The sequence below is a fragment of the Nicotiana tabacum genome, chromosome 21 (genome assembly GCF_000715075.1).
Source record: "Nicotiana tabacum cultivar K326 chromosome 21, ASM71507v2, whole genome shotgun sequence".
NCBI lineage: Eukaryota > Viridiplantae > Streptophyta > Magnoliopsida > Solanales > Solanaceae > Nicotiana > Nicotiana tabacum.
Genome location: NC_134100.1, coordinates 1418495 through 1433706, shown reverse-complemented (window position 1 = coordinate 1433706; position 15212 = coordinate 1418495). Strand labels below are relative to the sequence as shown.

Here is a 15212-nt window from a genome sequence, read left to right as displayed (position 1 = left end):
TGCTACCTCTTTGTCTTCTAAACTTGTTTAAGTTCCAAGCTTTTCTTAAAATATGTTCTTTATGCTTCAAATCAGCTTTTTCACTATGTTTGTTTCGAGCCTGCTATTTTACCTGTTTGTTTTCTTATGAGCCTCTGAAAGAGACCTTTAAGCCTGTTTCAGTTATTTGTCTTCTCGTCTCTGCATCTGATTCGAGTTGAAAACTCTAGGATTTGGGGTTTTTGGCGAGCTTGATCTTATGTTTGGACTAGGGTTCTATTATGGAACCCTGGATTCTCTCGAACTAAGTCTGAGTCTATGTACTGAATTTGAGCTTCTTTCCTTGTGACTCTGAACTTTTCTATGCTAGATTCTTTCTAATTAGCATGGCAGTTCTTTCTTGTTTGACATGTCTGTATGCTTTATATATGAGGAATTCTTCCTTCAAAAGAGATTTTGCCAATTTGTTATTGATTCAGAATTACTTTTAATAAGGTTCGATTGATTGTTACTGATTTTCTTTAATTAAACCTTTCTTCACCTTTTCTGGTTGGATTCACACTCAATTTCTAATTTTTACTAGCTGATGATTGATTGCATTTCCTTATTTGCACAAAACGTGTTGCTATCAAACTCTTTCCTTAAATAGTTTCTATGTATTTGCCCTTCTTGTACTACTTTGGAAAAGATTTTAATCCAATTCTTTCCTTAATTATCTTCTAACCGTTTGAAATCAGAATCCCTTAACTTAAGGGAGATTCTGTGTGATTGATTACAAACTATTCCCTTACCTTTTCTTACTTGTCTTCTGTACTATAAAAGGGGCACGACCCTTCTGCACTTAGACACCTTGAACCTTCAGTTCAACACTTCGAATTTAATACTTTACACACACACCTCTCAATTTCAATACTCAATTTCAATACTCAACTCTCTTCTGAACTGTTTGCTTGCAACTTGGTTTACGAGACTTCAACTTTCACTTATTTGTTTCCCTGAAACTGGTATGCCTTAATTTCGATTTCAGCACCATCCCTATGTGTTTATTTTATAGTTTCTACACTCTTGTCTACTTTGCTATTCATGTTCTATATTAAATATGCTACTCTCTCTTTGCATCTGCTGTTTGTTATGAACTCCCTATACCCTTACTCCCTTCTATGTGTTTGAGTTAATGTTCATGGCCTGACAGCATCCAAATTGTTGCTTAGGTCTGAACCTGATCCTCAATGGATCCCAACTCTCAAAATGTGGCTAATAAGCTAGTCAGGGGTGTGCCAGCACTCCTGATTGCTAGGCATGACCACCAGCCTGCCATGGCTTTCCCTGATTCCCTCCTTGTGCACTTACACTTACTCTGAGATTCTAAGTTCTGCCTCTCTCTTATGAGCCTTACTTTGGGACCTTGAGTTCCCTCTGAACTTGGACATTTGAGGGCTGGCTCTTCCACACTGCACTATCTTAATTCTGCAATATATTTGGTTGTAAGCATTGCCCGGAGCCCTTTGAGACTTTTGGGAACTGTGATACATCCCAAATATGAGAAACGCTTTGGAAACCTGATCCTGGAAGTTGGTTCACCTCATATTGTTAGACCTTGAGTCTGAATTAGGCTCCTTGGTTGTAGCTTAATTTCTGATGTAATTTTACTTTTCTTAATTCATTCTGGTCTGTAATATGTTATAATAACTTATGGGGTTCTAGTGAAAAGGGGAGGGTCACTTATGTATGCAAAGGGGAGACAACATGCTCATAGGCGTTACTATTCACAAGTTCTGCACTTCTGCATATCATATTGAAATCCTGTCTGTAGGTTTTTCTGCACCTCTGCATATATAGAGATCATGTCCATAGGTTTTCTACACTTTAGCATGTTATATAGAAATCCTGCCTATAAGTTTTCTGCACTCATGCATGTCATATAGAAATCCTGCCCATAAGTTTCTGCACTTCTGCATATCATATAAAAATCTTGTCTGTAGGTTTTTCTGCACCTCTGCATATGTAGAGATCATGTCTATAGGTTTTCTGTACTTATGCACATCATGTAGAAATCCTGCCTATAAGTTTCTGCACTTCTGCATATAGAAATCATGACTATAGGTCTTCGGCACTTCTGCATTTTACATCTATCATTAGGCAAACAGTTATAGGTTAAGTAATAATAAGTTTCATTCTAGATACCATGTCTATAGGACTTCTGCACTTTCATAATCGTCTTAAAATAAACAATGCCTAGAAATCAAGCCTATAGGAGTAACCAATTGAATCTGATTCGTTTATTTCATCTACAAGTCTAAAATCAGTGGTAATGTCGTTTAACATCTGCAGAACTTATGTGTTTTCTACAATCAGTAAGTCTTCTTTAAAATCGGAGTAAGCACTATTAGATATAATGCCTATAGGTCTCACTTAGGCAAACCATTAGATAATTAATTAACTGCATCAGTCTTTGATAAATTACAACCAGGGAAGGCTAATTCGAGAAATATGTGATGAATCAGCCTATCCTATGCTTTAATTTAATTTAGACCATAACCAGTACATGCAAGTCATGCTAAATAATTTATTTCTTTAAATAAGGAGGCTTGTTTGAGCCTTTAAATGTTATGTGTTTTCCCATATCTGCTCTATGTGTTTTGCTTGTCGCCCTAGATTTTGTCCTTTAAACCATAAAAGCCAAATCTCCCTTCCCTTTAGGACTAATAGTCTCAATACCTCTAAGGCTGATAGGATTGGGGCAGGTACTAGCATGCAATAAGTAACGACACCATTCTGCGATTTAATACCTTAAGGGGGTGGGAAGGGTAGATATGGATATGATGACTGGTGCGCTAATACCACGTGTAACCCCTCTTTTGAGGAGTGATTACCAGGTATTACATTGACGTGATCCATATTAATCATAAACCTAGGACCCCCTCCTTTTACCTGTCCTTATCTGTTTTCTTTAGAATTTCTTAAATCTTTCATAAATTTCTGCCCTCTTTACTGTTCCTCAAAAGTCTTCAATTTGTTTTCCATATTATATGCAAGCCCCTCTATTTGAGCCCTTAATTGCTTACTTGATTATGTGAAGTCACAATTGTAACATGGTCGGGAACCATACAAGTGGATCTTGAGGGGTGCCTAACACCTTCCCCTCGAGATAATTTTTAGCCCTTACCCAAACTCTGGTTCCTCAAACTCAAACTCTTCTTAGTGTCCTAATGCACTTAATCATTAGGTGGCGACTCTTCAATTCCAAAACCCAACTCCCAAAAGGGAACGAGTTGTCCTTCCAAATGTCACAAGCCCGATTTCGCAAGAAAAAGGGGGCGCGACAACCTACCGGGTATGCCGCCCAACAGGGATATTGACTTTTGCATTGATTTGGCTCCGGGCACTCAGCCCATTTCTATTCCGCCGTATCGTATGGCCCCGCCTGAGTTGAAAGAGTTGAAGGAACAGTTGCAAGACTTGCTTGAGAAGGGTTTCATTAGACCTAGTGTTTCGCCTTGGGGTGCGCCGATGTTGTTCGTTAAGAAAAAGGATGGTTCGATAAGAATGTGTATTGATTACCGGTAGTTGAACAAGGTTACAATCAAGAATAAGTATCCATTTCCGAGGATTGATGATTTGTTCGACCAGCTTCAGGGTGCCAAGGTATTTTCAAAGATTGATTTGAGATCTGGCTACCATCAGTTGAGGATTAGGGCATCCGATGTCCCTAAGATAGCTTTTCGCACTTGGTTTGGGCATTATGAGTTCCTGGTTATGTCATTCGGGTTGACAAATGCCCCAGCAGCTTTTATGGATTTGATGAACCGAGTGTTCAGGAATTATTTCGACTCGTTCGTGATAATCTTCATTGATGATTTTTTGATGTATTCCCGCAGCCGGGAGGAGCACGAGCAGCATCTCAGAGTGGTTCTTAAGACTCTGAGGGATAGCCAGTTATATGCTAAGTTTTCGAACTGTGAGTTCTGGGTAAGTTCAGTTGCATTCCTGGGTCATGTTGTATTAGCAGAGGGTATTCAGGTTGATCCGAAGAAGATTAAGGCAGTCAAGAACTAGCCTAGACCAGCATCAGGTACAGAGATTTGGAGTTTTTTGGGATTGGCAGGCTACCATCATCGGGTTTTGGAGGGTTTTTTATCTATCACAACCCCGATGACCAGGTTGACCCAAAATAGTGCCCAGTTTCGATGGTCGGACGAGTGTGAGGCGAGCTTTCAGAAGCTCAACACAGCTCTGACTACGACACAACCACAGGTTCAGGGCCTTATACAGTTTATTGTGATGCATCTCGTATTAGGCTTGGTGCAGTGCTGATGCAGGATGGCAAGGTCATTACCTATGCTTCGCGGCAGTTGAAGATTCATGAGAAGAACTACCCAGTTCATGATTTAGAGTTGGCAGCCATTGTTCACGCATTGAAGATTTGGAGGCATTATCTATATGGCGTGGCATGTGAGGTGTTCACGGATCATAAGAGTCTTCAGTATTTGTTCAAGCAAAAGGAGTTGAATTTGAGGCAGAGGAGGTGGTTGGAGTTGTTGAAGGATTATGATATCACTATCTTATATCATTCGGGAATGGCCAATGTGGTGACCGATGCTTTGAGTAGGAAGTCAGCCAGTATGGGCAGTCTCACTTATATTCAGTCGATGAGAGACCGTTTGCTTTGGATGTTCAGGCTTTGGCCAATCGGTTTGTGAGGTTGGATATCTCTAATCCTAGTCGAGTATTAGTTTGCACGGTCACTCGTTGTTCCTTATTGGAGCGTATCCGTGATCGGCAATATGATGATCCTCATTTGTGTGTCCTTAGAGACACGGTACAGCGCGGAGGTGCCAAGAAGGTTACCTTAGATGATGATGTAGTTTTGAGATTGCAGGGTTGAGTTTGTGTGCCTAATGTTGATGGGCTCCGAGAGTTGATTTTCGAGGAGGCCCATAGCTCCCGGTACTCTATTCATCCGGGCACCGCGAAGATGTATCAGGATTTGCGGCAACATTATTGGTGGCGGAGAATGAAGAAGGATATCGTTGCATATATAGCTCGGTGTTTGAATTGTCAGCAGGTTAAGTACGAGCATCAGAGGCCTGGTGGTTTATTTCAGAGGATTGAGCTTCCCGAGTGGAAGTGGGAGCGGATCACTATGGACTTCGTTACTGGACTCCCGCAGACTCGGAAGAAGTTTGACGCAGTATATGTCATTATTGATAGGCTAACCAAGTCAATGCATTTCATTCCCGTGGCAGTCTCCTATTCATCCGAGAGGTTAGCTGAGATCTATATCCAGAAGATTGTTCGTCTTCATAGTGTACCAGTGTCTATCATTTCGAACCGAGGTACGCAGTATACCTCACATTTTTGGAGAGCAGTTCAGCGAGAGTTGGGTGCTCAAGTTGAGTTGAGTACAGCATTTCATCCTCAGACGGACGGGCAGTCCGAGCGGACTATTCAGATTTTGGAGGATATGCTCCGAGCTTGTGTCATTGATTTTCGAGGCTTGTGGGATCAGTTTTTGCCTTTAGCAGAGTTTGCCTACAACAACAGCTACCAGTCGAGTATCCAGATGGCTCCTTATAAGGCTTTATATGGTAGGCAGTGTCGGTCTCCGGTTGGATGGTTTGAGCCGGGAGAGGCTCGGTTGTAGGGTACGGATCTGGTTCAGGAGGCCTTGGACAAGGTCAGGATTATTCAGAATAGGCTTCATACAGCTCAGTTTAGGCAAAAGAGTTATGCCGACCGCAAGGTTCGAGATTTGGTTTTCATGGTCGGTGAGTGGGTATTGCTTCGAGTGTCGCCTATGAAGGGCATGATGAGATTTGGGAAGAAGGGCAAGCTCAGCCCTAGGTTCATTGGCCCATTTGAGATTCTTGATCGAGTGGGAGAGGTGGCTTATAGACTTGCATTGCCGCCGAGCTTATCAGCCGTGCATCCAGTGTTTTATGTGTCCATGCTTCGGAAGTATCACGGCGATCCATCGCATGTGTTAGATTTCAGCACTATCCAGTTGGACAAGGACTTGTCTTATGAGGAGGAGCCGGTAGCTATTCTAGACCGGCAGATTCATCAGTTGAGATCGAAGAGTTTTCCTTCTGTTCGTATTCAGTGGAGAGGTCAGCCTTTTGAGGCATCGACCTGGGAGTCCGAGTCTGATATGCGGAGCCGTTATCCATATCTTTTCCCCGACTCAGGTACTTCCTTCTTCTCTCCATTCGAGGACGAATGGTTGTTTTAGAGGTGGAGAATGTGATGACCTTTTAGAGGTGGAGAATGTGATGGCCTTGAAAACCTCATTTAGCATCACCTCGATTTGTGTGCGCAGTCCGGTGTGTAGCCGGAAAGCTTAAATGTGAAAATCTGTAAAAAAAATAATAAGTTTTGACTGTAAAATGAATAAATTTGACTTCGGTCAATGTTTTGGGTAAACGAACCCGAACCCGTGATTTGACGGTCCTGGAGGGTCCATAGGAAAATACGTAACTTGGGCGTATGCCCAGAATCGGATTCCGAGGTCCCAAGTCCGAGAAACGAATTTTTAAAGAAAATTGTTTCTGGAATTGTTTAAACAAATTTGAAATGAAATTTGATTAGAACATGATGGTATCGGGCCCGTATTTTGGTTCCGGTGCTTGGTACAGGTCTTATATATGATTTAAGACATTTCGGTAAAATTTGGTGAAAAACAAATATAATTTGATATGATTTGGACTTAAATTTGCAAAAGTTGATGTTTTACGAAATTTGAAAAAAAATCTTGGATTTTGAGGTTTAATTCGTTGTTATTGAGGTTATTTTGGCAATTTGATCGCACGGATAAATTTGTATAATGTCATTGAGTTAGTACATATGTTTGGCTAGGAGCCCCGAGGGCTCGGGTGAGTTTCGGGTAGGTTCCGGGATGCCTTAGGCCTAAAAACACAATTGTTGCAAGTTTAGAGAAATTTGCAGGTCTTTGAACCCGCTAGTGCGGTCCGCGAGAAATCGTGTGCGACCGCGCAAGGTGCTAGTGCGGTCCGCGTGAGGGTCGTGCGGTGTGCGGTGGAGACTGTGCGGTCGCAGTTGGTTTTGTGCGGTCCGCACAGCTTTTCACTTGGCTGTGCGGCCGCAGTCGACTCTGTGCGGTCCGCACATGGGCGCTGATCTGCGGTATTCCAGGAAGGACTGTCGACCGCAGTCCATTTTGTGCGGTCCGCACAGGGAGTCTGAGAGGGGTATAAATAAACGAGATTTTCAGTTATTTTTTATTTTTCGAAAACCCAAAAAAAAACATAATAGGCGATTTTTCAAACAATCTTTCTTCTCCAAATCAATTGTAAGTCATTTTTAACAAGTTTTCTTCAATCATTAACATCTTTTAACATGATTTCAACTTCAAATCAATGATTTTCATAGGGGAAATTGGGTGTTTTGGGTAGAACCTAAGTTTTTCAAAAATTGGGGATTTGGACCTCGATTTGAGGTCCGATTTCAAAACAAATTACATATTTGAGCTCGTGGGGGAATGGGTGATCAGGTTTTGGTCTGAACCTCGGGTTTTGACCACATGGGCCAGGGAGCGATTTTGACTTTTTAGGTAAAACTTTGGAAAACTCATTTTCATGCATTCAAATTGATTCATTTAGTGTTTATTGATGTAATTAAGTAACTTGTGTCTAGATACGAGCGAATTGGCAGAGGAATCAAGGGGTAAAGCTATAATTGAAACTTGAGTTGTGTTCGAGGCATCGAGGTAAGTGTTTGGTCTAACCTTAGCTTGAGGGATTAGGAGTTGTGTCTTATTTGCTACGTGCTAATTATGGAGTACGACGTATAGGCATGGTGACGAGTATCTATACGTTGGTGTCAAGCATGCCCGTGAGTCTTGTATTGTAACTGTTATGACTTTGTGGTTTAGTGCGCTTCATATGTAATTATCATCACTGTTCCCTTGCCGGGATGTTTGTTTTGATACTACTTGTTCCCTTGCCGGGACGTTTGTTTGATACTATTGTTTCCCTTGTCGGAAAGTTGTTATATTGCTCTTGTTCCCTTGCCGGGATTTCTTGTGATTATTGTTGGCTTGTAACTGGGAGCGGGAGGTACGCCTATCACAAGATTTGATGAAATGGGAGCGGGTAGTACGCCGACCATGATATTTGATGAAATGGGAGCGGGTGGTACGCCTACCATGAGATTTATTGAAATGGGAGCGGGTGGTACGCCTACCACGAGATATAATGAAATGAGAGCGGGTGGTATGCCTACCACAAGATATAATGAAATAGGATCGGGTTGCACGCCCGCAACAAGATGTGAACCGAAAGTGAAATCTGCCTTTGTTTTCCTTATCCTTGTTAGAAGTTGAATTTTGGTTTCCTTATAATTCTCTTGAGATTCTGTCTTATCTGTTATTCCGCCGAAGCATGTTTCCTCTTCCCAGTTTTAACTGTTTGTTTCAGATTATTTCTCTGTTGCATATATGTATATATCTGCACAGGTTTATCTGGAGTCTGGTCCTAGCCTCGTCACTACCTCGCCGGGGTTAGGCTAGATACTTACTAGCAAATGCGGTCGGTTGTGTTGATGCTACACTCTGCACTTATGTGCAGATACCAGAGCAGCGTTTAGCCAACAGCAGTAGATCAGGAGCCAGTCTTCAGTCCATCGAGACACCGAGGTAGCCTTGCAGTCGTCTGCAGGCCCAACGTCTCCTCTATTCCTTATTATGTTCTGATATCTCTTGTATTTAAGACAGACAGTATTACTTTCTTTCAAACAGTTGTGTGTAGTAATCTTAGTAGTCCGTGAATGTTGTGACACCAGTTTCTGGGTAGAGGCATATATGGAGTTTCTTATTATTTTGGTTCATTTCAAAGTCTTCCGCTTAATCTCATATTCCGCTATTATTTAAATGTTTATCGCTTGTTAATGTATGTTATAAAAAGGATGAAAACAAAAGAGTTAAGATTTCCTAATTTCGTGTCTTGCCTAGCTTCTATGAGTAGGCGCCATCACGACTCCCGGGGGTAGGAAAATCCGGGTCGTGACACATATATTATAAGATAATATAAAGTCGGTTCCGAAAAAATCTTGGCTTTTGAATTGCTGTTATATAAGAATGTTGTTATAAAGAGATCTGACCGTATATACTTAAGGCTGTTAGGTTTAGAATTTTAATAATGATCAATAATCAAGAGACCCTTGACTAATGACATCTCTCTTTGTGCAGATTCGCAATGACATTGAAATGAAAGGAAAGAAAATCCTATGAGGAAATCAGAGGAAGCCAATGACTATGTATTATGGAAAGAGAACCAATCAATTCATGAATCAGTCAGACTTGCTAAAGACCCTCAAACATGCAAGAAAGGAAAGAAAGCAAATAAAAGGGCAATCTACAGAAGCTCTAATCAAGGATAATTGGAGGAACCAAATCTTCAAATTAAGAATGAATCTGGCTATACTTCTTAAGCCTGATTCATGAAACTACCCTTAGGTCTCACTCTTAAAAATTTATGCCTCACAAGGAGACCTCCAATCATTGTTGCTATTTGATCCTTAAGAAAAAGAATCAGAAGAATTATCGAGCAATATAAAAGAAGAAGTAGGAAGGCAAAGAAGATCACGCAACTTTATAACTGTTTTCTAGTTCTTAGTGTAAACAATATTCTTGAGTCTACAAGTATTGCAAAAGATAGGAAGAGTTAGAAAACAAAACAAGAGTTGTGTCAACGCTAGAAAAAAATATCGTTGTTGTATATCGTTGGTGGTGAACGTACTAAAATTATTACTGTTGTAAAAGCTTACTGAAGATCTAAGAGAACTCTTGTGACCCAAGGGAACTGAACGTAAGTAACATATCGATGCCGAACCAATATAAAAATTATTGTGCCTTCTTTACTTTTTATTTGCGCAATTTGTTTCTGCTGCGATTGATTCCTTTGGGAAGTTTAGTCGACTAATTCCTCTCTTAGTCAAAATTCACCCTCCCCTCTTGTACTTTCAAAGGCAGTAGTGTAGTTTCTTCTCCGAATATAGTTTACCAAAAAACTTTAAGAGTCATGTTTGGCCAAAAAAAAATTTTACCTTTTTTCGGAATATTTTCACTTTTTTCGAAATCAATTTTGGCCATAAAATTTTCAATTTTCACTTGAAGATGAAATTTAGAAAGAAAATTTGAAAAATTTCAAAAAATTATTTTTTCAAAATTTTCACTCAGATCACTCACAAAATACAAAAATAACACCAAGTTATATTCATGTCCAAATACAACTCTAATTTTCAAATACAATTGTTGAGTTTTTGGCTAATATTGTCCCTTATCTTTGATGGTAGGTCTATTTTGGTCCCTCAAATATAACTCCGAGCATATTTAGTCCCTTAAGTATGCTAAAGTGGAGCACATTTAGTCTCGATGACAGAATCTGCCCAAGATCAATTACGGGGTTGGTTTCGGCACTCACCGTCTTTTTAATTAAATCATCAAAAATACTTTATAAACCAACACTCACTAATAGTACAGAGCTTATAAATTTAAGATTTTAACGTTGAAACTTTTACTTTTAAAATTTCGGTTGATTGTTCCAAAAAGAAAAGTTAAAATTTGAAAAGATAGAGCTGCCAAGATCACTTCTAGGCATATTATTGAAGCAAACGAATAACCGGATGGTATTATCACTTTTAGCCCGCATCAGAAACTATTTACATCCGGTAGCCGAAAAAAGTACATAAAATTTGTATAATTTTATATATTAACATACAAAATGTGTATATATATATATATACAAAATAATATATTTTTCGACTATTATTTTTACAGCGGCTATACGGCATCATTTTCTCATTGAAAACTGGCACAGAACGGGATATTTTTAAGGTCCAAATTTTAGAAGACATTATCTAAAAATGAGGAATTAAAATGATAATTTGCGTTATCCAATAAAAGGAGAGGAAACATTTTGTTTCAGAGCAGAAGATTTGGTTCATGAATCAGAGTTGGTTAACACCGTTAGTTTTTGAATACATTCTATCAGTGAGACTAAATGTGCTTCACTTTAGCATACTTAAGGGACTAAATATGCTCGGGGTTATATTTGAGGGACCAAAATATACCTACCCTCAAAGATAAAGAACAATATTGATCAAAAACTCTACAATTTTCACTTAAAAAAGATTCAATTTTTTTTTTGGAAACATTTTAGAATTCTTATGTCCAAACGCCCACTAACAAATTTGTTTGTCTTTTTTGATGGACATATTGGATCTACTTAAGTGAAAAAGGCAAAACGCTGTCGTATATAGCTTTGTGGCTCTTGTTTCTTTGCGAGTTCTAATCGTAATCTCAATATGTGGTCGCGAAAAAAGGCAATGCTCTGCCACTTCTACTACCTCTTCAGCTAACCAAATAACAATACTGAGCTTTTTCTATTTTTGTGCTATTTTTCTTCCCAAAAAAATTCCCAAATTGATAAGCTTCTTTTCTGAAGCTTATCAAAAAATATATGCAGTAAAAAATTCATATTCATGGCTTCTTCAATACTAAGTGGAGCTGAAAATTTCAAGATTCATAGTGGTATTTCTCCATCAGAATTACACATCAAGTGTTTTCCTCAAAAGGGTCTTGTAAATTTCTCAAGAATTTCAAATCCCAAATCAAGAACCCTAAGAACAAAATGCAGTGTATCATCTTCAAGACCAGCTTCACAACCAAGATTTATACAACACAAAAAAGAAGCATTTTGGTTTTATAGATTTTTATCTATAGTATATGACCATGTTATAAATCCAGGTCATTGGACTGAAGATATGAGAGATGAAGCACTTGAACCAGCTGAATTAAACAGTAGACAATTACAAGTTGTTGATGTTGGTGGTGGGACTGGATTTACTACACTTGGTATTGTTAAACATGTTGATGCTAAGAATGTTACAATTATTGATCAATCACCTCATCAACTTGCTAAAGCTAGAGAAAAAGAACCTTTAAAAGAATGTAAAATATTGGAAGGAGATGCTGAGGATTTACCTTTTCCTACTGATACTTTTGATAGATATGTTTCTGCTGGAAGGTAATTTCACTAATTTGTTTTTGCTTTTCTCTATCGGAAACAATCTCTCCGCCCTTTCAGAGTAGGGGTAAGACTGCGTACATACTAAGTTCTTCAGACCCCACTTGTGGGAATATACTGAGATGTTGTTTTTGTTTTTGCTTCTTCCTTTTGTGATGTTAAGGAGAAATCAAACTGTAGTTGTAACAGGAGAGGCTTAGCTAGAATTTGAAGTTTATGGATCTGAACTTGCTGTGGAACACATAGCTTGTTTTGGTTATTGGCTTTGAATTAAATATTTGTACGTATTTAATGGATTTTGTAATTCAAATATAGAGTAAGCAAAAGCTACTAGGTTCGGCAAATCCGTACGTAATATAAGAGGAAACCAGAATTTGTAGTTTATGGGTTCTGAACTTGCCACTGAACCCATACCTCGTCTTAGTTATTGGGTCCACAATTAAATATTTATACGTATTTAATGGATCTATCAGTATAAATATAAGGTCAAAGCAAAAGCTATCAGGTTCGGTCGAATCTGTACCTAGTACTCTCAGAGGCGGAGCTCGGATATGAAGTTTATGGATTCGAAATTTGCCTCAAAATTGATAGCTCGTCTTAGTTACTGGGTCCATAATTAAATATTTTATGCATATTTAATAAACTTTCTAGTACAAATACAATATTTAAGCAAAAATGACTAGGTTTGACCGAACCCGCACGGCTACTCTGCTTTTGAGTACTCTAGCCTCTCTCTGGTAACAGCTTCCGGGTTGCAGGCGGTTTAACTCAAAAGGAGTTTGGTGTGAAGCTTGCCTTTACGCAAATTTCATGTTGGAATCGGATGGAAAGTTTAAGAGCGGTATAGGAATGAGTTTATGATTCAATTGTTGAGGCGCCTTTTGGGTTAAATCTCGAGGGGATAAAACCATGAGGCCGAAAAGCCTTGACGTAGCCCGGAAAGGGGCGGCCAAAACGGACAATACCTTGGCAGTTGGGGCTTGGACCATGACAAAAGTGCACACTTTCTGTTTCTGAAATGTCAATTTCTTCGATGATATCCTTGCCTTTCCTCCAAATTGGACTTGTTAGTATACAATACTATGTAATGCTGTTAAACAATTCATCGACTTGAGGAGGAGTTTTTGTTACTCTTTCTCAAATGTTGAAATGCTCTTTAACATTCTATGTGCTTTTAATAGAAGACCATAAGGAAGATTTTGTAGTTCAACTAGCTATGATTCTGCTATGGTTTTTCGGCCATGTGTATTGTTTTCTATGTTTCTGGCTTACAATTTGCATTACTATACTTTAGGTTCTTAACAATTGTGTTATAGTTTCCTTATTTATAAAGTATTCTCTATATTCAATCTTATTGTTAGAAACTGGTTTCAAACTATGATTGTATTTTCCAGCATTGAGTACTGGCCAGATCCACAGCGCGGTATCAAGGAAGCATACCGAGTACTGACCATAGGTGGTGTTGCCTGCTTAATTGGTCCTGTGTACCCGACGTTTTGGCTATCTCGCTTCTTTGCTGATATGTGGATGCTCTTTCCAAAAGAAGAGGAGTATATAGAGTGGTTTAAAAAGGCTGGTTTTGCACAAGTTAAACTCAAGAGGATTGGCCCAAAATGGTATCGTGGTGTCCGTCGCCATGGCTTGATCATGGGTTGTTCTGTGACTGGTGTCAAGCCATATTTCGGGGAATCTCCGTTGAAGGTAAGGACTTCCATTCTTGCTAAATTTGTGCTGTTAATGTACAAGATTAGCTTTTTTATTTTTCGTCCATAGTCAAACTACGTGACATAAATTGTGACACACGTCATACGGTGGACGGTGACACATAAACTTCCTTTTACTCCCTCTATTTTATTCAGTTTATCTGGTGCTGTTTTGTGTTACTATTTCCTTTCCATAGTTTATGCACTATTGTTTTCTTTTCTTCAACAAATGACGTGACTATGCTTCTCCTGAGCCGATGGTGTATCGAAAACAACCTCTCTACCTTCTCAAGGTAGGGGAAAGGCTGCGTACACACTATCCTCTCCAGACCTCACTTGTGAGATTACACTGATTTTTTTTATTGTTGTCCCTCTATTTTATTTTATATGAACCTGTTTGACTGGATGCAGAGTTTTAAAAAAATTGAAGACTTTTGAAACTTGTAGTCTTAAATATGTCATATATTTTTTTTGGGAGCAATTTTTATGTTGGAAATTTATCTTTAAAAATTCACCTTATTCTTCAAGGTTGCTTACATTTTGAACTTCATGAACAATATTTTCTTACACCGCCAACAACAACAACCTAGTAAAATCCCACAAGTGGGATTTCGGAGGGTAGTGTGTACGCAGACCTTACCTCTACCCCGAAGGAGTAAAGAGGTTGTTTTCGATAGACCTTTGGCTCAAGAAGACGAAAAGAGACAATAGATTAGTAACAACAACAGAAGCCAGATAGATAATACCAGCATCGTAAGAATTTTTCTTACACCAACTGTTAATATTTCTCTGGTGTTGTATTGTTTGTGTTGCAGCTCGGTCCGAAGGTTGAGGATGTGAGCAAGCCTGTAAACCCATTCATATTTCTCGTGCGATTCCTCCTTGGCATAACTGCTGCAACTTATTACGTGCTCGTTCCAATATACATGTGGATTAAGGATCAAATCACCCCGAAAGGTCAGCCGATCTGAACAATAAGAAGAACGTCAATCCAAAGAGAAGCTCTCCGCGCATTCCGTTTGAGAGTACGCTAATGACCACGAATCTATCGCGGAACAAGAAAGTTTTTGGCATCGTCACAAGGGTGAATTTGTTGCTTTAGTTTGTTAGTTTTGCAGCCTTAGAAAGGGCCTTTTGTAAAGTTTAATTCCATGGTAAAACCTAGAAAATCATTGTGACTATTTTCTAGTTGTATAATCTATCGGTCATGTTCTTTTATCAAGAGTTGAGAAAACTCTTTGAAATAAATACTAGTAATACATTATTTCCTCTAATATTCAGCAAGATTTTAGTATTTTACTCAGGCATGTTTGACTATGTTTCATAAGGAAAGCAGGAAATGGTCATATGAGTCAAGTCTCCAATAACTTTGATTTTCTTTACAAATTTTCTTACTTTGGTTTAGAAATGAGAAGCATGTTTTATGGAAGGTTTTTGGGGGAGATATTAATAATATTTTATTTAATCATCTGGTATTCAGAGCCGA

At 38.9% G+C, this 15212-nt stretch overlaps 1 protein-coding gene across 1 annotated transcript; it reads left to right on the top strand.

The window, feature by feature from the left end:
- The first annotated feature begins 11234 nt into the window (after nucleotides 1–11234).
- Nucleotides 11235–15000, top strand: LOC107814278 (2-methyl-6-phytyl-1,4-hydroquinone methyltransferase, chloroplastic). The gene is made up of 3 exons (XM_016639660.2): nucleotides 11235–12023; nucleotides 13418–13724; nucleotides 14542–15000. Exons 1-3 carry the CDS (start codon nucleotides 11479–11481, stop codon nucleotides 14695–14697), a joined length of 1008 nt encoding a protein of 335 aa, XP_016495146.1. The 5' UTR covers nucleotides 11235–11478; the 3' UTR covers nucleotides 14698–15000.
- The last annotated feature ends 212 nt before the right edge of the window (nucleotides 15001–15212 follow it).

Excerpts from the sequence above, each read along its gene's own strand:
- LOC107814278 (XM_016639660.2), top strand. The coding sequence starts at position 11,479 with ATGGCTTCTTCAATACTAAGTGGAGCTGAAAATTTCAAGATTCATAGT. Across the intron at positions 12,024-13,417 it reads AGATATGTTTCTGCTGGAAG|CATTGAGTACTGGCCAGATC; the intron begins GTAATTTCACTA and ends TGTATTTTCCAG. Across the intron at positions 13,725-14,541 it reads TCGGGGAATCTCCGTTGAAG|CTCGGTCCGAAGGTTGAGGA; the intron begins GTAAGGACTTCC and ends TTTGTGTTGCAG.